The sequence below is a fragment of the Protobothrops mucrosquamatus genome, unplaced genomic scaffold (genome assembly GCF_001527695.2).
Source record: "Protobothrops mucrosquamatus isolate PMUCROS unplaced genomic scaffold, P.Mucros_1.0 scaffold277, whole genome shotgun sequence".
Lineage (NCBI taxonomy): Eukaryota > Metazoa > Chordata > Lepidosauria > Squamata > Viperidae > Protobothrops > Protobothrops mucrosquamatus.
This window is the reverse complement of record NW_015386621.1, coordinates 160,990-185,077: the sequence shown is the minus strand read 5'-3', so window position 1 is coordinate 185,077 and position 24,088 is coordinate 160,990. Positions and strand designations below refer to the sequence as shown.

At 38.6% G+C, this 24,088-nt stretch overlaps 1 protein-coding gene across 5 annotated transcripts in view; it reads right to left on the bottom strand.

The window, feature by feature from the left end:
• YAP1 (Yes associated protein 1) overlaps positions 1–24,088 on the bottom strand; it is a 78,141-nt gene that overhangs the window by 51,749 nt on the left and 2,304 nt on the right. For all 5 annotated transcript variants that reach the window (XM_029283911.1, XM_015814709.1, XM_029283914.1 and 2 more), the window contains exon 2: positions 15,668–15,903. In XM_029283911.1, the coding sequence (XP_029139744.1) occupies positions 15,668–15,903 (236 nt within the window). The remainder of the gene's footprint in view (positions 1–15,667; positions 15,904–24,088) is intronic.

Here is a 24,088-nt window from a genome sequence, read left to right as displayed (position 1 = left end):
CTAAATGTAGAACCTTACTTTTTTCACCATTGAATTTCATTTTGTTAGATAGCGTCCAGTGTTCAAATCTGTCCAGATCCTCCTGTATCCTAAGCCTGTCTTCTGGAGTGTTGGCTATTCCTGCCAGCTTGGTGTCGTCGGCAAATTTGATGATATATAATGCCCAGTCATTGTCCTTTCCAGACACAGAGCTATGACTTTGCCTATTTATGAAATTGTTCTATTAAATAGATTACTTTTTTAAAGAGACTATCTGAATGCCTTATATTCAATCCAACACTGATTCGCTAAGGGTAGAACAATTTGTCACTATATTAGTACTTATTTAGAGTTGTAGCAACATCTTTAAGAGAACCCAGACATCAACTGAAGACAGCCTAGAAATTCATTTAGGAAGTTATATGCCAGATGAAAAAGAAAAAAGGAAGTTGTTGACAAACTCTTTGAAAGAACAGTTTCCTGCAGAGAAAGCTAACAACAGCAGGGATAATCAGTAACTATTTCCTCATCATGGGGCATGATTAAGCAAGCATTGTAAGAATGTGCGATTTAATTCATGAAAATATGAAATCAAATCATTCAATTTTGGTTGCTTTAGAAAATAAACATAAATTCACCTAAAGGGAAGCACTTCTCTTGAAGACACAGTTCTGAAAAATCATCTGTTGATAATTAAAGCCTGCTTTTTACCTTGCAGGATGAACCCAAAACTGCACTTCATAGTTCACTGCAGTGTCAACCCACAGCTGGCCAGCAGGAAGCATTTTGAAAGTAGTATATATGTCTTTGTTCAATTCGTCATACACCTGGTGAATAAGTCCAGACTTTTAAAAACACTAATTTCCTAATAAAGGTCAATGAATCTTCAAAAGAGACACAAATTAACATGCACTGTGCTCTGTGTGCCAAAAAAGGAATAAAAGTTCAATAATCTTTTGATGAATTTCATTTAAGATACTAAACTTATAGATTCATTTGCAAGTCTCAACAATGAAATTAAAATTAGGTTAGGCTATGTAAGCAGTCATAACAGGAAGAGACTTGCTAACAAGCTTTATGCCTTGCTCTTCCTGTCATACTACGATCCCAAATACAAATTCTCACAAAGCTCCCATCTGTGCAATAGCCAACTCTCTCACATCAGCATAAGAGAAATATGCAAAATTGGTCTGTTATGGAAAAACAGGAAATAGCTCTCAAAAACAAAAGCTGTGCATCTGGCAGTACTTATTCATCAACAAAGATGTCGGAAGTTGCAGAAGTAAGCAATAACTTGCATTATTAGTATGTTCAAATAAAATTGGAATTCTAAAATTAATTTTATCCCACATCTTAAATAAATTAAATGCTGTAATTAGAAAATTGCAGCATAATTTCTATAAAGGGGAGGACAAGTGATGGACACCATAAATTGATTTTGAATGGAGAGATAATTGCTGTTTGCAATAAATAAAAAGGGAAATAGCTAATTGCCATTTGTTTGTGCTTTACTGTATTTAATTACATAGTTGTTCTTTATGCTAACTTCCTTCTAAGATAGAGTTCAAGATAAGATAGATGGATTGTACAGGAAGTCTCCTACTCATGTACCAAACAGATTTACACTGGGCCTGCTTATGTTTAAATAAGGCTGCTGCATGTATTTTTAAAATCATACCTTGGATCAAAACCATGATGGAGTGATATGTAAGACTAAATTCCAAATAGAAATGATACATGCCTCAGACAGAATACATACCAAATCATCTTGGTACTGCATGATTCAAAGATACATAAATTTCTCTTTTCAAACAGAACCAGTAATGCATTTTATTTCTGTACAACTTGTCCAACCTCAACAAATGAGAAATTAAAACGCTTTATTCTGTGTTGTTTCCAGGCTTTATAGATATTATTAGATAATGTTCAACAGCTGATAAGCCAAATCCTATTGAGGTAGTTTCCAAGCAGGTTCTTTTAATTTTCTATTCTATTTAAATATAGGGGTTCTTTTTCCTGTTCAGGCATAAAATAGGCCCTATTTTGAAATGAATGAATTAAACAAAAAAAGAAAAACCGCCTATGTATTTTAAACATTGATTATCTTTTTCGTGAAAAAGTCTTCATCTAAACTAAGACTGGGGTCTATCTTGCACTAATTTATTCCAGGAAACATTACTTTCATGAAATGTTTTCTTTCCAACTCTCTCTCCAGTAGAACAGAAATACCCAAACATTTATGTATGAATTTTTGGCACACTCTTTAAAAGAATTCACAGGAACAAGCAGTGAACTACTGTTGCACTGTTTCAGTTATAATATAGTTGCAGATGACCGTTGATCAAAAGTGAATAAAGCTACGATCGATTTAATGAACTAAACTGCATCCAGAATTCAACTTGAACAAAATAGATCAAGTCCAAATAATTCAAGAACATCATACAAAGTAGTACTTTTATGTGCTTGCTACAGCTGAAGAATCATTTGTAACAGTCAGGAATGACTTGTCATACAGCATGAAAATCTCATATAGGTATCCACCATGAAACAGTGTTGTATCTGCACAATTTTGCAAAAAGAAAAAAAAAGAAAAGTACAATTATACACAGTCCTGCTACCATGTTATATTACTATGGTGCTTAAAATTTGGTGACCCCTTTTGAATTTTCAATGTTTCTTAAATATGACCTGTTCTCCAGATGTCCTAAATTTATATAAATAGAACCCAATTTTTAAAAAATGAAAAAGCCGGTTTGGTATAGTGTTTAAGGTATCAGACTAGAAATTGGGAGATTGTGAGTCCGAAGTTAGACATGAAGGTGACCTTGGGCCAGTTACTTTCTCTCGGTCCTAGGAAGTAGACAATGTAAAACCATTTCTGAAATCTTGCCAAGAAAAACTAGAGTCACCTGAACTTTAGATGGGTGGCAAATCTGTTACATAAATAAAATGAATAAATGCAGCGATTTGTAATCAATGCTGACTCAAAGGCACAAAATAAACAATGAATCAAAAAACATTACATTTGTTTACTGATTTATTGAGAAAAATGATTCAAAGCTACTTATGTCTGGCAAAAATATACTAACCTTTGCTTTCAGTAACAGGTAATACGCTCCTTGGACAGCAATAATTCCAACTAAACAATTCCAATAACTGTTGATCAGTCCTGCATATTAACTTGAGAGAAATTTTAGTCCATTTCTCCTTACAGAACAATTTCAACTTAGGGATGTTGATGGACTACCTCACTGCCTGCTTCAGGTTCTTGTCAGGACTTTGACCTGGTCATTCCAAAATATTAACTTTCTTCTTCAACCATTCTTTGGGACACTGTCCTACTACTACATGACCCACTTTCTCTTAAGCTTCAGTTCACAGAAGATACCCTGACATTTTCCTGCAGAATTTGCTGATGCAAATCAGAATTCATAGTTCCATTAATACTGGTAATAAGCCATCCTAGTCCAGAGACAGCAAAGCATGTTACTGCCACGTTTCCCAGGTGGCATAAAGTTCTTATGCTGGAATGCAGTAGTTATCTTTCGCCAAACATTAACACTTTTTATTCAAGCTAAAAAAAATTAATTTTGATCTCATTTTGTCCACAAAATAATTGAACATTCCTCCAATAGCCTTCTGGCTTATCCACATAAGCAGTAACTGTGAGAGGGATCTTGAAGTCCTAGAGGACAATCACTTAAATATGAGCCAGCAAGGTACTGCCACTGCCAAAAAAGCCAACACAATCTTAGGCTGTATTGACAGAGGGACAGAATCAAGATCACGAGAAGTAATACTACCGCTTTATAATGTCTTGGTAAGACCATACTAGGAATACCGCATCCAGTTTTGGTCACCACAATATAAAAAAGATGTTGAGATTCTGAGTGACAAAAATGATTGGGTGGGGGGCTGAAGGCTAAAACATATGAAGAACATTTGCAGGAATTGGGTATGTCTAGTCTAGTGAAAAGAAGAACTAGGGATAACATGATTGCAGTGTTCCAATATTTGATAGGCTGCCACAAAGAAGAGGAAGCCAACCTATTTTCCAAGGCACCAGAAGGCAGGACAAGAAGCAGTGGATGGAAACTGAATACAGAAGAGAACCAACCTAGTCCTGTGTTTTCTGCGTTGCATGAGAAAAGCACATCTTCCTTCCCCTGTCCATACCTTTCTACAGAGGGATGACCGAGAGCATCCTTCATACAGCATCAAAGTCTGGTTTTAGAAGCATCACTGCTTTAGACAGGAAGGCGGTGCAGAGTGTGGTGAGGATGGCTGAAAAGATTATTGGCAGTTCCCTCCCTTCCATCCAAGACATGGTATATAAGCGTTGCTTGAGCAGGGTCCACAAGATTGTCTGGGATACTACATATCCTCTTCACAACTTGTTTTCGTTGTTATCTTCTGGGAGGAGGCTTTGTGGTATCCGAAGTAGAACATCCAGATTCAGTCACAGTTTTATTCCATACAGTATTAAGGTTCTCTCTCTCTCTCTCTCTCTCTCTCTCTCTCTCTCTCTCTCTATCTATCTATCTATCTATCTATCTATCTATCTCTCTCTAAGGAGAAACTTCCTAACAGTAAGAACAATCAACTAGTGGAACAACGTGCCTTCAGAAGTAGAGGGCGTTCCAATACTGGAGGCTTTTAAGAAAGGACTGGATAATCATTTATTGAAAATGCTATAGAGTCTCCTGCTTCAGGAGGGGGTTGGACTAGAAGACCTCCAAGGTCCCTTCCAACTCTGTTATTCTATTAATCTTTCCCAAACTGTAGACAGGTAGCAGTGTTCTGTTTCGAGAATGGTTTTCTCCTTGCAACTCTTGCACAAGGTGTTCTCCAGATGATGGGCTCCAAGCACAACAGGACTTCAGACATTATCCGGGGTTCTTTGAGACCTCCTAAAGTACTACATACCTTCTTCTTAGTGGTTGGTTGACCACTCCTGCAGAAGGCAACAATGATGCTGAATTGCCACACTTGTATAAGATCTGCCTGACAGTGGACAGCCTGTAACCTTTTCCAATCTGATGGTGAGATAGATTGTTTTTTCAGATTCTCAGAAATCTCGATTCAAGCCGTGACCCACTTCCACATATCTGTATTGTGAAGATTAGACTTTGATAGTGACTATCCAGAATTCTGATCTTTAATTAAGGCAGGACCTGTTATATCTGATTATCACCCCTTTCAATGAAACATCTGAACTTTCCCCTTCAAATGAACTGATAATCATAGAGGTTGCCATACTTTTGCCAGACACAAATATGTAACTTTGGAATATTTTCCTCAATAAATCAATGAACAAGTATACCATTGTTTAGATTCATCTGTTAAATTGGGTTCTCTTTCTCTTGTTTTAGGGCTTGTGTGGAGAAGAGTTTATTTTTTATGGTCTTATTTTTGCAGAAATATTGAAAATTTAAAAGGGTGCACAAACTTGTAAGCATCACTGTTATTTAGCAATGGTAGCGAATTGGCAGCAGAACCCTATATAGACGCAAATTGATGCTGCCAATGGAACCACAATTGGTAATTTTGGGGAGTGGTGATGGGGGAGAATAACAAAAAAAAAAGATCTACTGTTAATTTCTTCAAGCTGTAAAAACCTGATACCATTTAACGAAAAGATATTAATTTTACAGCTTATACAAGGACAATATAGTTTACCAAATGAGAATTCAGTATCTTGTACAAGATACACACGTACTAATAAACATTTCCAAAAAAGAAAGCTTACAAAACTAATCACTTGTTTAAATTATCTAGCTCTTATTTCAAAGCAAACCAGACATCGCTTATAGTTTATACAGATTTATGTTCTTCTTTAAGCCTTAGTAAAACTTTTACAGTTATTTCAGATTCTCAAAGCACAGAAGCCCCTAAGCAAAAGCTGAAGAAGAAAAAAAAACACAGCTTATTCCTCCATAATAGCATGTGACCCAACAGGGAGAGATTAAAAAAAGTAGTCTTTATTTTTCCTCCTAACAACCTGGTTTGTTTCTACACCCCCAACTCCACCTCCTTTCAAGACACATCCGTCATAGCTAGCAGCTCTTTCAATCATTTACTTTGGATGTCTGCTTGGGAACAAATGATCATGCTCATGCAGATGAGTTTGCCAGACTTGTGTGTACTTTCCAGTCTCAGTTTCTTTATTGTTCTTACTGAAACATGATTCTTTGAAGTAGATATCAGGGGGGGAAAAAACAAAGGACAGAGGGAGAGGGGAGGATAAAAACCAAACTCACCTCTCTCAAGGGTGGAGAACCCTGTTTTCAGTAGCAATAATAAAAATCTAGTCATAATAAAATCTATTCTGATTTCACTAGCAGGACCACAATTTCAAAAAACATCTGTAAAAAGCCTTGCTTTCTTTGTTTCAATGCAAAAATTAGAATTGTTTAAAAGGAGGTAACTGTCTTGACCAAAAAGTCTAATATGTGGCTGATAAAATATATATACTAGAGCCAAATTAAAAACATTAACTGCAACGTTAAATAACCTTTAAATAAAAAACAGATCTGATTTCTCAGACTATTTTGCACCAAAATCAGGTCAGTAGTGTTTGAGTGGACTCTTAAGTTTTATAAAGCATTCAGGTGGAAGTTTGTCTTATCAAAGAATGCCAGGCATTGATCCTGGAACAAGCTGCATGGAAAAGACACCCTGAAGTTTCCCCATTTTTATAGTCTCCTGATTTTTTTAAAATAATCCCCACATAGTTTTCAGCCCAACAAATCTCAAAGAAACAATTCACACAAAATAATCCTAATATATATTTATAATAATGGTGAACAGACACAGTGGTAAATACTCGTGTGTTTTAAATACTACGTCAAAGCTGCTCATTCCAACCTAAAATAATTTCCCAGTTAAGAATTTACAATAGCTGTGTTAGATACAAAGTATATTTACATGACTTAATCCTTATAACCCCTTTGTAAAGCAATCCTTTATTATTCCTATATTTTGTGCTAAGAAATATAGCCATGGCTAGGCAAAGAATCAAGTAAATGGTTCTTTAATGCACAGCTCATTTTCATAGCAATTATGCAGCTAGCAGTGTATTAATTTATCTCCTTACCAGCAGTTTGCAAGTTACAATAAAAAAACTCATTAACAACCAGATGAGAATGATGATGGTGATGGTGACAAAGATAAAACAATATCAAAGGCCTAAGAAAATAAATTTTTTGATTCTCTCCAGGAGTGATTTTGCTTCCAATAACATCCATAAGTCAAACAAAACAGAACCACGTACTGATGTCAAACCTACTGGGGATGGGCCTCACAAGAGTATCATAAACAGTCAGATGCACTGAGTGTAATCCCACCACTTCCTTGGGCCACAACTGTTTATCCCTTGAATCGTTTATCCCTTGAATTGGACTTGAAGGCAATTGGCAATCACCAGACCTAATATCCATGGAGATTCTCAGTCATCCAGGTAATGGATGTTCCAAAAGTCCTTACCACTGGACTTTCTTTATTTTTGCTTGAAGACGTTTTGCTTCTCTTCCAAGAAGCTTCTTCAGTTCTTCAGACGAAAAGCAAAACGTCTTCAAGCAAAAACAAAGAAAGTCCAGTTGCCTTCTGGGACCAGACCTAATAGTACAGGCAGAAACCCTTCGGGATTGGCAGTTCCGCAAGTAATCTAATCCCATGCCATGTAGGAATTTAATTGTGACAAACTTATATGGCAGCTGGAAGCCTACTAGGAGCCAGTGCAGCTCATGTAACAATATTACATGGGTGTATCATTGTGTCTCTGATACTGCACATGCTACTGCACTCTAGACCAGATGAAACTTCTGATGAATGTAAAAAGAGGCTGCCATAGAAAAAGAAATAGTACAAATCAAAGTGGATTTCAGGATATAAAACTGATAAATATGGGATAGAAATTAAGGAAATAAATTTCCGAGAAGAAAAAAAAATCAGAGCTGAGAAAGACAAAAGACCTCAGTAAACAAATCTCTGAAATCTGCTGTTTCAGACAGCTGGTAGAAGAGACAAGGAGCTGCACTATAACATCTAAAAACATAAGTAAAAATGGAAACAGACAAGAAATAAAAGATATCTGTCAAAAGAGTTTCAAACTCAGAAGTTGTTAAAGATCCCAAGGGACATACAGTAACTGATTCAAAAAAGATCAAAGAAGGATGGAAAGAGTACACTAAAATTCTGTAGTGTCACCATCCAAGATATCTAAGCCAGTGATGGCAAACCTTTTAGAGACCGAGTGCCCAAAAACTGGCCCCGCCCCCACTCCACCCCCCTGCCCCCGCTCTGCCCATCCCCCACCCTATCTGCCCACAGGACCACTCACCGCCTCCAGGGCCTGCCGCAGATTGCCCAGGCAACCCAGCAGCGCTATGGTGGCCACACCCTCTACCCGCGCCCTGCAGCATCAACTGCATGATGGGGTGTGAGGGCAGAGTCTTGTCTACGCTGCCTGGCTGCCATGTCCTTGGCTATGCTGCTCCATGTGGGCCACGCTCGGGGGCGACTCTCATTCAGGGGGACTGCTGGAGAGGAGGGGGTCAAGGCTGGGGCAACGGCACGTGTGCCCACAGAGAGGGCTCCGAGTGCCGCTTCTGGCACCCATGCCATAGGTTCGCCACCACTGATCTAAACCAGTGGTTCTCAACCTTTTTAATGCCGCGCCCCCCAACCGGTCGTAAGTCGAGGACTAAACCTGTCGTAAGTCGAGGACTAAACCGGTCGTAAGTCGAGGACTACCCAACCGGTCGTAAGTCGAGGACTTTCCCTGCCCGGGAGCACCGCGCATACGTGGTTCTGCCCCCTGCGCCGGCCGAGGCATAGCTGGCAAGCGGCAGAGACAGAGCAGGCCGACCACCAGCTGGCCCAGCTCAAGGGAGGTAAGGCACCCGCCGGAAAAGGGGAAAAAATGGCGGACAGCCTTGCTTGGCGACCCCTGTGAAATGGTCGATCGACCCCAAATGGGGTCGCGACCCATAGGTTGAGAACCGCTGATCTAAACAATCTCATCATAACCAAGTGGGAAGGCCACAGAAATCTCTCTCTCCTACTATCAATTAAAACAAGGTAAAACATTTAAAACAGTAAATAGTAACACTGAAATTGAATTAAAAATAATATTAACTAAAATTAACGTTAATTGACTGAATCTATAGAAATATGGCAAGCACCAGAAAAAGAATCAGTAAAGGTTCTAATCAAACTGTTCAAGGAAAACTGGGAAATGATCCAATCTGCCCCCAACAGATTTGAAGAGATCATTATCACAGAAAGGACAATTATCATAATGTGAGAAGTATCACAAATATTCTTGATTTCATATATTAGTAAAATTATGTTTGGGGCAATCCAATGCATATTGGAGCCCTACATAGGTGAAATGACAGATATTTGATTTTATATTATAAAAACCTGAACCACAAGAAATTTTTTTACTGGTGCATAGTGGATAATAGAGAAGGCCAAAGAATGCCAAAAAGGAATTTTTAAAAAGCTTCATTGATTATAGAAGGGCCTTTGATTGTCATGACCATGTCCAATTGTGAAATGTTCTTAGTAAAGTAGCAATTCCATAAAATCTCATTGTCCTATAAAGAAAATAGGAAGCCGTAGTCTGGATGGAACACAGTGAAACTTGTAGCTTCAGATTGGCAAAGGTGTGAAACAAAACTGTATACCCTCCTTTTATTTATTTAGTCTATATGCTAGATATACAGTGAAGGAGGGAGGTTTTGAAGAAGATAAGTGCAATATTAAAACTGGAGGCAGAAATCAATACCGTATGTTATATCAATGCTACCACTCTGGTAGCTGAAAATGCAAAGTATTTAGAAATTCTAGTAATGAAAGTCAAGGAGCACAGTGAAAAAGTGAGATTAAGATTAAATATAAAACACGCTACATTAATGACAATGGGTACTGCAGCTAGACAGAATAGACAATGAAGACATTGAAGTGATTGATAGCTTTTGCCTTTTAGGATCAACTATCAACATTAAAGAAACTGATAGTCAAGAAATCTGCTGCAGACTAATGCTTGGTAGGGTAGCAAAGAAAACGTTGGAAAAGATATTTGGATGCCAAATAGATCGCAACCACATATTGTTTTTCCTGTGACACTGTAGGGAAGTGAAATCTGGACTTTAAAGAATCAAGATAAAAAAGAGTATTGATATCTTTGAACTTTGATGTTAAGGAAGACTTCTGAGAATACCTCAGGCAGCCAAGAAAACAAAGAGATCATAGAACAAATCATTTCTCAATTCTCACACAAGGCCCAAATGACTAGGTTTAAATTAATGTATTTTAGTCACATTATGCAGATCACAGCTCCTCTGAGAAGCCCATAAAATGGGAAAGATGGAAAGAAAGAGAAGAGGATGACCAATACAAAGGTAGACAGATGTAATTGTTGCAGTAATGGATGTAAGGATGGAAATCCTTAAGAGCCACACTGGTTCAGATCATCATGAAGGAGGTCAGGCTATGCTGCTAGTAAAAGGTGATATTAATTTTACATAGTCAAAAATCATGACAGAAATATATCACAGCTAAAGTCAACTTTCTTTGTGCTTTCTATTTATGTAGTACAAAATATTGACACTCCAGATAAAAACACATATTTTTCCCTCCAATGGAATAAAGCTAACAAGAAAAAAAGTCTATCAGAATAAATTAGCTTTTGGATTTGGAGTTGTATATGTTTGTAAGCAGTGAACAATACAGTATGACTACTTATATTATGATTGGTGTTGCAAACACTGTTCTGGATTTTCCCAAGAATGTATTTTAACACAAAAGAGTCTATAGTCTAGATAATTCAGAAATTTTAAACTTTTTGTCCTAAGATGTTCAGGAACCCACCAACAAAACTATATCCAAGAAACATGGATAAACATAGGTAATAGCTATGGCAAACTCCTAAGACTGAATTGCTCAGAAACGTAGAAGTCTCCACCTCAAATTATCAAGAAAAGACTTTCAGAATTTCTTTTTATTTTGTTCATAATTGCTTAGAATTCATTCAGAAATATCTTTCACAATTTTGTCTAAGCTGGCCTTCAAATCCACCAAACTGTGTTGTCTCTAGAATCATGGATTTTTAATAGTCGCAGTATAGTTTGGGTTTGACCTATTATTTAGCTATATAATGGATGTATATTATGAAGCATTTTATCTGCTCCGTTATTCTTTACCCAGGACTTAAGTACAGCTATTTTCCATTACCTATTACCTAATCTTATTAACTGGAGGTGCCAATGCCCTGATTCTTCTGCAAGTAAAGCATGTCCTATTCAACTGTGTGACCTATCACCAAGTACAATAAATTGAACAGGCCTATATTGTTTATTTGTTCCACTAAACTTTCTTACAGCCCGAAATTGTTTCTAGTTCAGGCTGAAGAGTTTATCTGTAATTAGCCATATTAGCAGTTAATGCAAACAGTTTAAACCAGCAGAAAATGTTCTCAAAAGGCTGTTCAGTATCACAATTCATACTGGCTACATTTCTCTTTTAAATGTTACAAGTGAACAGTTTTTTTTTAAAGTAAAGCGTTGAGCCTAGGGCAGGGGTAAGCAATCTTGGCTCTTTTATGACTCGTGGACTTCATCTCCCAGAATTCCTGAACCAGCATGGCTCAGCTTGGAAACCTCTCCCTTTCCCCTCAGCATGGCTGGCTCAGGAATTCTGGGAGTTGAAGTCCACGAGTCATAAAAGAGCCAAGGTTGCCTACCCCTGGCCTAGGGAATGAATACAATACAAGCCTACAAAGACACAATATATGCATTGGATAGAATTGAATTAGGAGTAGGGATAACAAGCCTCAAGATACCAATCAGCTATGAAGCTCACTATGGAAGAGCCTGGCTCAGTCATTTTGTCTCAGAACTGGAAAGTGAAAGAGAATAAGGTCTGCCAATAACTCCTGGAGAAAGGAAGAAACAATGAGGCAGTTACCAAAAATATTTCTATGTGTTTATTTCAGCCCAGGACACACAAATCAAACACTATGATATGACTTAAACAACACAAATACCCTTGTTAATATAAGGAAGGTAATTACTAATCTACCGAAGTGCTTCCTTGCACACAACAAGGTCAACTGGGCACCATTTTATGGACAACTTCCTGCAATTTTAGGAATATATGCAGAATAAAAGTAAACCAGAACTATACATTATCTATCTCTGCTAGCCCACGTTATCACTTGGCTAAGTGTACTGGCATGTATGTGAAAACTTATTATAGCAAGAAAGGTGTCAAATATAACGGAAATAATGCAAAGAAGCTGACCAATCTTAACAATTCCTTGCTCTCTATGACAACGTTCTTGGCAACCTTCGCTGAATGAATCCTCATTTTTCAATAATTACAGTCTTAGATCTGTTTTTCCATCCACAGAGTTTTTTCATTTTGTAATTCCATCAAGCACCCTTTTCATTCCATCAAGCATCTTTTTGCTGTATATTTCTATACATTTGTAAATTATTGACTTTTAACATGTTCTAAGTGACTTTTAGATCTTTTTTTTTTTAAAAAAATATCCATTTTCCACTCATTCTGTGGAGGAATAATTTATCTTCTAATACACAGGACTAATACTAGGAGGATGGTAAGAGGTAGCATGGTAGATGACCAGACTGAGCCCAAGGGAGGGGAGGGGTAAAGTGATCTAAGTCCAGCCCTCCTTGAATTCCGATGACTCTTATCTACCGCTAATTTGCCTTGACTGTTAGTAGTTCAGATTCTTGTTTAGGGATAGCATAAACTTATATTCATTTGAACAACCTTGGTTGCTGATTCCTTGCACCTGACAAGACTTATTTTTCCTGTAGACATTGTACTCTCAAATCTTTTTGTTTCTTCTTTTCTACTTTCCTCCTCTTCCATATCCCTCCTATATCAACTTTTCATTATCAAGAAATGGTCTGAATTACATTTGAAGCCTCTCATCACTCTTATACCCTGCACTTATGTGCTCAATTTTTTATCATAAACAGTAAAGCAGTCATGAAGTTAGATTTATAGTAATTCATCTGCCATATAAATGCACCCATGTTAAACCATGTCTTTGAAACAAAGGATCATCTTTTATTCTTACCCAAGAATTATTGTTCTCCATAATCCTTGGGTCTCCAAACTGCCCAATAACTGTCTATACCAAGGGTCCTCAACCTTTCTGGGTTGGAGACCCGGGGCAGTGGGGTGGAGGTGTCTTTACCCGCACACGCAGGAGCAGGTTGTATTGCGCACGCAACGCAAACAGGGCCACGAGCACCCGTGTAATGCTCAGGCGATGCTAGTGCTAGTGCTCGTGCAATGCTGTGATGCTAGTGCAAGTTGGGGAAGTGTGCACTTGCGGTGATGATAGCACTTGCGTGATGCCACGATGCTAGCATGAGTGGGGGGAATATGCGCTAGCAGCAATGATAGGACCTGTGTGATGCTACGATGCTACAGGTGGGGGGAGTGTGCACTTGCAGTGATGCTGGCACCCACACGTCACTTGCAGCTTCACTAGTGCTATCACGACATCCGCAACGCTAGCACAAGTGGGGGGTGAGCTCATGGCGATGCTAGCGCCCGGGCGATGCCACGACGGTAGCATGAGTGGGGGGCAAACGTGCATGTACTGGCCAGCCACTCACACGGCCCAGTGGCCAACACCCACAGCCCAGTAGTAGGCCATGGTCCACAGGTTGGGGACCCCTGGTCTATACCATCTTGTGTTACTGTCTCATATCCTCTCATTCATTTATTCATTTACTCACTCTCACTCAATCACTCACTTCATTCACTTATTTATTTAACAAGATCAGTATGATACTAAAGCAACTCTAAATAGTTTACAATATACAAAATTTAAAGCAATTCAGAATTTTCTGCAAATTATAACTGTTTAATTATGGACTTACAGTCCAATTTTCCCAATAGAAAGGGGAATCTTCAGCACTTTCATACCAAACTCCGCCCTGCCCAAACTAAGGGGGAGGAGCTACATGATCTCAAAGAGCATACTGTCCTAAAATGAAAAGCTGCTACTGAAAATGTAATTCTCCAAGTGCAACTTGCCAATCTCTTGCAAGGCTCTCGCTCAGAATAATGTCTCTAATTCCCACCCTCTGCAGATAACGCAAAGGAATACAATGATCAATGGCACTGAGGTTGAGTAAGACAAGAAGTAGTAAGCTACCACTTCTCCAAGGGTGCCATAATGACAATGTCGTTTCCAAGCCCAACTTTGAAAGGCTAGACAGGAAAATCCATCTCATCCAGGACCCTTTTCAATCACCTTAATAAGATATAATAATTTGGAGAATAGCTGGTATATCCAGACGGAGGTCAAGAAATGGCTGTCTTATGAGGGAGCATAATCAAGACATATCATCCCCTCTGCCAAGGACATATTCACCCCCACTTATGCCACAGTAATTTCTCTGGCCTCACATCAGACAAGTACCTAATTCTCAGTTGGCTGTCAATTTTCTCAGGAATCAGTCTTGAAAGAGTCCAAGATGTTTTTACAGTATACTTCGGTCATCTTATGAGATTTTGCTCATCTAGCTCGTAATGAGTAAGTCTATTTTCTGTCACCTAGCAGAGTATTCTTCTCTCTCCTGAATCACATTCACCCAGAAAGTTCCAAACTCTCTTCTGATTCTTTCATTCACAATTCACCATCCATATAACATGCAACTATAATCAAATGAATTTGAAATGAAAATGGATTCCTACCTATAGATTCCTAGTTTCATACATACCCACCACAACCAATTCATACTTTCTAAGATGCATTTTAATAATTTCATTCCTACTTAAGCCTATAAATAAAATTATATTTATGGTGGCGTACCTTCAAGCCAAAAGCTGAACAGAAAGATGGCCCCTTCAAGTGCCCAGGTAACAAACCATCTAGGCCAGACATGTCAAACACAAGGCCCGGGGGCCGGATGCGGCCCGCGAAGTGGTTTCATGTGGCCCACGAAGCCATCCTGGAAACAGTGAGGGAACGCCCCCCGCTGCCTTGGCCCTGGCCGGCCGGGAGCCAATGTACAATTTTGTGGTGGCCATCTATGCTGAAACACATTCAGTCTTAGCTCCACAAGGCCGTCTAGAAACAGCTAGGAACCAGCCCCTGCTGTGTCGGCCCCGTCCCTTGGGTGCATGCTGGGGAGGTGTCACCCTTTGTGAGGAATGAAGAAATGGACCATGCCTTGGTGCTTGCCCGGTCCCACCCCCTTCTGCCAGAGACCCTCAGATCTGTCCCACTCCTGCCCAGGCCCCCACAGGCACCCTTGACGCGACCGATGTAGAGCTGGCCCTGCCCACCCAGTAGGCAACACCCACTCCATCCATGCCCATCCAGTAGGCCGTACCCACCCTGGCCACACACCCCCAGCCCCCCCTGAGGGTAATCGCAATGCTGATGCGGCCCTCAATGAAATTGAGTTTGACACCCCTGATCTAGGCTTTTAAACACAAATCATTTAAACATAAGTTACTTCAGCACAACTTTTTCAGGTAATATAATTTTCAACATTATTCATACTATTGAACAGGAATACATCTTGGATGAACAGATTAGGCAAAAGGTAAGGATTCAATCAAACGCTGCTCCACGAACTGCCAGCACCATCATTTCCCCCGCCCCATCTTTCATACTTTTACTTACTTCAGAAAATATCTCTGGCCAGAAGGTGTCTTTGCCATCTCCCAACCTGGTGGTAGGGGCACATCATCAGGGATTTCAAAAGATGATTGACGGAGATGCTGAGAGGGTGTACCTCCAGGAACTACACCAGATGGAGTAAGTGCACCTGGAGAAACTGTTCCCAACAAAGCTGGAGAGGAGTGAGCACGGACATGTTGAGGAGTTAGGGCTCCTGCCGTTCCTGCATCTGTGCTGGCCTGTAGAGAGTTAAACAGCTCTTTAATCTAGATACCTAATACATTAACAGCATGCTAAAGAACCACTAACTTGAAAAAATTTGCAACTAGACCTATACTTTAGAGACCAATGAATGTGTAGGGCAATACTCATCCCAGCACCAAACCAATCTTGAAGCATGTGTGAGACAAAGTAAGAAATATAAGAACAGAATGGAAATAATTGTATAATGCTTTACAAAAACACTACTACTGAGTTATTAAGGACTTATACGTATGCAACATCTTACCATTTGGGCTTGATTTGTTTATTTTTACCAGGGCTTTTTTTCTCATAGAAGGCCCAGAACGGAGTTCCGGCACCTTTTTTGGATGGAACCTTGTAGGGTAGGCAAGGCGGGTTGTATAACGTGTATGAGTTCTGACACCTTTTTTTTTACATATAATATCATGGCACTGTTTTTAGAATACAAAAGTTCAGAGATTTGATACATTATATAGTTCAAAACTTGCAGCTTCCCTGGCTGTCATTCCCTATCAAATATTATCTCTTGTTTTGTATTTATTTTGTACATTGTACTCATTCTCTTTCAACAACCTGCTGCAGTTTTGTCAGCAAAGACATAAACACTGGGATGTATGCAACATCTTACCATTTGGGCTTGATTTGTTTATTTTTACCAGGGCTTTTTTTTCCTCATAGAAGGCCCAGAACGGAGTTCCGGCACCTTTTTTGGATGGAACCTTGTAGAGTAGGCGTGGTGGGTTGTATGACATGTGTGAGTTCCGGCACCTTTTTTTTTTTTTTTTTTAGAAAAAAAGCACTGATTTTTACCAAAGCTCAATGATATCTACAATTGCTTCTTATGGAACCTGGAGGATGCTTTGCATAGACTGAGAAAATTGATTCTGAAAATTTATGGTTTTGTACATTTTGCACAAAATTTGTACATTTTGAGGGTGTAAAACCCTTCCAACCATTAAGAAATGGTTCATTTTACAGACAAGCCAAATTATTCCCCAGATCTGTGGATAAAAACACTGATATTTCTTTATTTCTGCATTCTGTCAGGCACAAGAAGGGAATAGAAATAAAATCCGGTTACTCTAATAAAGGGATCATGCAGCTTTAGATGTTGAGTTTTTCCCCATGGACCCACATAGTTATAACTACTTTTTAGAATGTTCAAGTAGTTCTCTTTTTTTTTCTCAGAATACCTGAGTCAATCTCCTTTTTTCTTTCCTTCTCCACTGCTTTTCCCTTCTTTGTCCCACATCTTTATCAAGGGCTTCAGAGACAGCTGTGAAAGCTATTTAAACAGTATTACAGAATAGGACAAATGAGGTCCACATTGCAAACAGTAATACATGTCTGGTTTTCCTAAAATGTATTCCAGATGACAAAAGATTTAAAGGGGGGAGGAGAAAGAAAGCAAAGCATGATTTAAAGCAGGACAGGGCGAATCATTCTGTTCTTCAGATTTTCCTCCTTTTACTATTAATTCTGAATTAAAATTCACAAAAGTTGCCTTTTAAAAAATTATTTGGAAAATAATCCACACAACTCTTTCCCATCACAATAGCTTTCCTCTGCATGCTGTTAAAGAAAGAGACAGAGGAAAAGGAGCAGAAACAGAATATTATGGTGATTGACAAATATATTATGGCATAGGCTTTCATCAATATATGGTATTGCAGTCCAACAGAGGAGTACTATATTTTTTGTCCAGGATAATAGTGCACCATTTTTTTTGATGGAGTGGACTATGGGTTATGAAAACTTATGCCATAGTAAATGTGTTATTCTTTAAGATTCTTCTCAGTAGCCATCTGAATATCAGATACTCTCTTGGAAAAAAATGCCTCTAAACTAATAGCCTTAAGAAGAAATAATTCTAAAAAATATCTAATGAAGCACCTCCGTTCCTTTTTTACTTTCAACAGATGTCATGAAGACTGTTTAGGGAAACCTTTTTAGCATCTGCACAAAAGGTCTTGGAAGGACCCTCACCTCCTTTAAATCTCAGGAGGGGGGATTAAGTCACAGCTGTGAACTATAACCAACAATCCCTTCCAGGAACAGAAGGAATCCTTCTGTTTGCAGACAACTCTTTGAATCAATGGAGAACTCAGCTAGCAGAAGAGATAGGGAAGCAATTTTCATCAATTACCCTTTTCTCTGTGCCACATTCCATACTGTTCTGGAGAGACTCCCAGTCCCCCTAAGCTGATTTTGGAGGACTGCAGAGGAAATTGGTGAGAACAGTGTCAACTCTCTCCAGACAGGGGGGGCTTCCGCAGGATCAAGTACTCTTCAACCAAGTAGAAGAATGCAAACACATTCAAACCACTAAATTAATGTAAATATTATGTTCATATATATTAGCCCAAATGATAGTAAGCCACATTTGTAAACTACACACTATTATTACTGTCAGCAACAGGGTTTAACTTTTCCTTAAAATAAAAAAAAATGAAACTATTAAAATTAATAATGGCCTAAGGAATTCTGGGCTTGAGAATAAGTTTAAAAAGATGTCATTTTTTAAATACATGCATATTAAGGGTTACAGAAATTTGCTTGCTTTATCTTTTTTTTCTTCCAAAGGTTCTAAAGAATTATCACATCATAAGCTTAGCTAATTTTTCCGCCATCCATTTATGATTTATTAGATTAAAACTCCCATAATCATTTGACAGCAACATAATTGTCTGAGAAAGGTATTAACTACAGTCTAACACACTGGAATAATAAATATCAGACAAATGTATTACAACGTATTTGTTTTTACTCTTAAGCACTAAGATAAAGATGAAATACAAAACTGCTTCTTAAACCACATTAACAATATGCACAACTACAGAAAAATGCACTGGAATTGTTAAGGATGACAGCTGCTCACATGCAAGTCAAGTTAAATCATACAAGTAGAACACATATTTACTAGCTTGTCTGTGTCAGTATTTATATCATATTATTGCACAGACATATACCTCCACTATGGAGATACCTTGCTATTATATGATGAATTGAGGAATACATTAGTGTTGATTTTACAGACAAGAAAATTGTCTCTTGGTATTATACACCTTCATATAAACAGTACACATCTGTTTATCCAAAACATACTTGACAAGAGTTTTGCCCTTTTATGACTTTTTTTTTTTTGGTCATAGTTGTTAATTGAATCATTGCCGTTATTAAGTTAGTAATAAATGAGTCTGGCTTCCCTATTGACTTTTCTAGTTAGAAGGTCGCAAAAGGTGATCACATGTCCCTGGACACTGCAACCATCATAAATACATGCCAGTTGCCAAGCATCCAAATTTTGATCACGTGACAATGGGGATGCTGCAATGGTTGTGTGAGAAATGTTCATAAGTCATTTTTGTCAATGCCTTCGTAACTTCAAACAGTCGCTAAACAAATGGCTGTAAGCTGAGGACTACCCACACAACTGAAAGTCTTTACAATTAATGTATGCAAATTAAAAAACTTGACTGCAGAGATGTAAAGAGACTCCTGCTATAATCAAACCAGACTTTTATTACTTTTATCAGATTTAATTACGGTAATCCAGAAACAATAGTCTATATTTTAGCAGGTAATCTTCAGCCAGTGTTAGTAGTTAAATACTGTAGGTTACTCTCCATTCAATTACCTTCCTAGGAAAAGGGGCCAACAATACAGCACCTATAGGCACTGCTGCATTTACAAAACCACTAGATGGCACTCAAGGACTTGGTTTTTAAAATTGTAACATGTATTTTTTGAGTTCTTATAGGATTTGACTATGCCTTCATAGAGAGTGCTCAACTTTGAATATTATTTTTAAATGAAATTGTGCAATAGTGCCTGCCACTTGAAAATGCTGCCATCCCGGTGCAACAGAATATTGTATCCACACACATTTCTGTAAGTTTTAAGGCTCATAACACAGAATTAAATTATCCATTCAATAATATATACAAAATTAATACAATTCAGGCAACAATCTATTTTAATCTATTTACATGTTTTTAATTTAATTTACAGCAATTTCTCACCCAAATCAAATAATTTGCTTTCCTTCCTATATTCTCAGTAAATGGAAAGGCTCTCATATTTCAAATGTGAATTATTTGGGGAAAAAAGCAGAATATCTTTGTTGAAGTTTTTGCTTCTATATAAGGAGTATCTTGTTTTTCATAGTTGTCACAGCAGATACTGAGAAACTCAGCCCACATGGAAAGCATGTGTCAGGCCTATATTAGGCTAAAGTTCAAAGGTGATAAAGCAACAGTCTCCACTTACAATTCCATGACTTAAAAGTCTAGGTTTTTTCCATGTTATATCTGACAAGTAAATTAACACTTTAGGCAAAGATTTTTTTGAACTATGATTTGAGCATCTTAAAGCTGTAAGCCACCCAGTGTCTTTTCGAAATGAGATGAGAGACAAATAAAACTAACAACTAAATAAATAAATAAAATCTTTCTTTTTAAAACACTTGTGCTGTCAAAAGCCTCTTTAAAAGACATAACTAGTCACAGAAATATTTGACAGTTACTCAGGAGCACTCACTCCTTTTTGCTATATAAATAAATAGCTAATAATTAAATCATTTTATAAAATATAACTGCAGATTAAAAAATAAATGGAATGTAAAAGCTTTTCAAATAAACTTAATCTTGCAATTTTGTCTACATTGTGTCCATATAAACTCAAGCATTAATTCATGACTTAATGACCAAAAGAAAATAAAGAAAATCTACTTTCAGATCAAGCATCTTAATCTAGCATTTGCCTTTCTCATGATGGCATTCTAATAACAGAAGAGGCAAAAGGGATGGTCTAGAGAGGAAGCTCTATATCAGACATGTCAAACTCATGATGTCACATGACGTTGTGCAACGTATCAGGACAGTTTTGCCATTGCCGGCAATGGGATGGGCGCGGCTGGCCCGTGGGCCGCCAGTTTGACACTCCTGCTGTATATAAATAAATTCGGCACAGCCTAGCTTGGTCTAGGGCAACGGTTCCCAACCTTTGTGGCTTGGCGGAGGAGGAACCAGGCCATATGAGCGTCAGGCCGGTGCACATGCATGCAGCTTGAATCACACTGGCGTCAGGCCAGTGTACATGTGTGCACAACTCAACTTGTGCAAGTTGAGCTGCGCGGGCCTGCACGCTGGCCTTCCACTCACATGGGCCAGTTGCAAATAGGGCAGCAGCTTAGTAGTGGCACATGGCCCAGAGGTTGGGGACCCTTGGACTAGGGGTTAAGACATCAGGCTAGAAAGTAGGACACTGTGAGTTCTAGTCCCACCAGCTGGTGACCTTGAGCCAGTCACTCTCTCTCAACCCAACTCACCTCACAGGGTTGCTGTGGTGGAGACCATAGGACAGTGGTGGCGAACCTATGGCACGGGTGCCAGAGGCGGCACTCAGAGCCCTCTCTGTGGGCACGCGCGTCGTCGCCCCAGTCCTAGGCCTTCAGCTGGGTTTTATAAAACCTTTTCGCTTTAGGCCTCCGCCGCCGTGTGCAAAAAAAAAAAAAAGGTTCAATCAGTCAATTTCAACTTCTCGTGGGAAAAAAAAAGATCTTGCAAAGTTGGAATTGATTGATTGAACTTTTTAGTCCCACCCAGTCTGCCGTTACCACTGCAGCCACGCCCACCCAATGGGCCATGCCCACCCAATTGGCCACACCCACCAATGGACCACACCCACCCGGCACTCGACGATGCATAAGTGGGTTTTGGGTTGCAGTTTGGGCACTCAGTCTCTAAAAGGTTCACCATCACTGCCATAGGACAAAAGTATATTAAATATGTTCAATATCTTGAGTTATTTGTAACAATAATAAAGGAGGAATATAAATAAATCACCTGGAGTTTGGGGGCCCTCTTGCCCACCCAACCTGCTGCGATTTCAACAACTCAACTAAGATTAATGATGCTATCAAGGTTCTTGGGTCTTCTATATCATTCCAAATCTAACTTTATGGATTTTAAGTATTTCTTTATCGAGAGACACAAGAACCTTGTTATATGATAATGAAGTCTGCCACTGCAGCAAATTTGAAGATTAGAATATTATTTTAAAAAGGTAAAGGTTTCCTCTATCCCAGGCATGTCCAACTGCCGGCCCATAGGCCGGATGCGTCACGCTGAAACCGCACCCACCTCATTGCAGGCAATGGGGAAAATGTCGCGATACGTCGCGCGATGTCAGATGACATTGCGAGTTTGACATGCCTGCTCTATCCAGTCGTGTCTGATTCTACAGGGAGCGGTGCTCGTCTCTTATTTCTTAGCGGAGGGAGCCAACATTGTCTGAAGACATTTCCATAGTCATGTGGCCAGCATGACATCAGGCCATAGTGCAGAGCGTGAGGTGAAACACAGAACACTATTACCACCAAAGTGGTACCTATTTATCTACTCGCATTTTCATGCTTTCGAATTGATAGGTGGGCAGAAGCTGGGGCAAGAATGGAGCTCGCCATAGAGGTCTTCTATCTCAAGAGTAGTGTTCCAGATTTCCCAAATTTGAGACAAGATAAATGTAGATGAAGTTTGTAAACACATCACTTAATTCAACATAGGTTTAGTTCTTCTCCATCTCCCACCCTGACATTAGCTTCCTTAAAGACAGAAAGAAAACAGGAATTATCACAAGCAGCTGAGAAAGACTGAAAGACCAAAGTAGGCTCCCCAGTGTCAGAATAGAGTTCCCAAAGGATGTAAAATAAATTATGGTTACTGTTACAACCACTCTTATTAGCCCACACACAGAGAGAGTTAAGGAAAACAAACTATGAGAGAAGGGGCATGAATGAGTTAATTCAAGGTACTTTTCAGAAGAAAAAAATAAAGCGAGAGCAAAAATCAACTTTTTTGTAACAAATATCAAAATGAACAAAACTGAAGGAACTCTCCCACAACTAAATTTAAAAAACAGACAAGAAAAGAAGTAGCTTTTCCTAAAAATGAGTTCTGAAAGAAAGATGGGTAACATGAATTGGATGAATCTGTACGTGGAAATAAGGCAACATTTGGTGAATCCTACCTTTAAGACATGATAAGGGTATAATCCCCCAGCATGCAACAATTATTCCTCCTAAGATGTAGAAAGGGCAGTATATCTTTTATCCTTTGATGAGGGAAATTTGGATAAGAGATGTAATCTCTATCGATGGTCAGAATTTCTCCACAACAAGAAAAGCTTATTTTTCTTACGATATTTCTGGGACTTGTTTCTTGAAATATCAGAACTGCCAACATGGCACCCTACCACTTATTTACAAATACCACAGAGAAGATGCAAATGAAGGAAGAGTCTGCTTCCCAGAGACATATTCAAGAAAAGAGTGAAATTTTCCAGTTTCCATTTGTGAATCCACTTGTTCCTGCACATCCTAATCAACTTCACAGAGCTAAAGTCGGGATAAGATGGAAACAACAGCCATCACTTCCACTACTTTAAAATATGCTGAATAATGATTTTAACATTTGATGACATAAAATTGTTCCTCTCTGTGAAATTGGGAAACAAAAGAATACTCTGGGGTGTAAAGAAATAGAAAACAGAAAATGCTTTCTACACTTCCTTCTTTTAAAGGGAAATCTTCAACACAGTGCAATTACTGTATAGGAAATCTATACAGATTTAAGTTCTAAAAATATAATTATAAAATAATATCGTATATGTTATATTAATATAATTATTTTATAATTATGAAGATGCAGTATCAAACAGTATAGATGCCATGCCCTCTGACTTGACGAGAGTTTTCTTCCAAGAAAAAGCATCCACTTATATTGACATAAATTATATATACGCAATCATTGTAACAAATCCAAACTTTATTTTGCTACACACGCATATTTATTTAGCCATTCGTGGCATATTCCATCATTAGAAATACCAACTATCATATGCACATTTTACTCATATAATGCAAAGGGTACAAGAAGATATGGCTTGTGAAGGCCCATTTCAGCCACAGGACTGCAAGAAAGGAGGGAAATAGAACCACACTAGTTTTTATTGAATGCAAATTAAGACCATAATGATTTCTGAGAGGATGTCAGCTAAGCAGCCCACTTGAATCTCATCTCTGAAGGAATAGAAAATTACAATGGGCTTAGTACTCAGGTATCTAAACTGTCCCCTCCCCCACTAGCATCCAATTTGTATATTAAGACAGCTGGGAAGCCC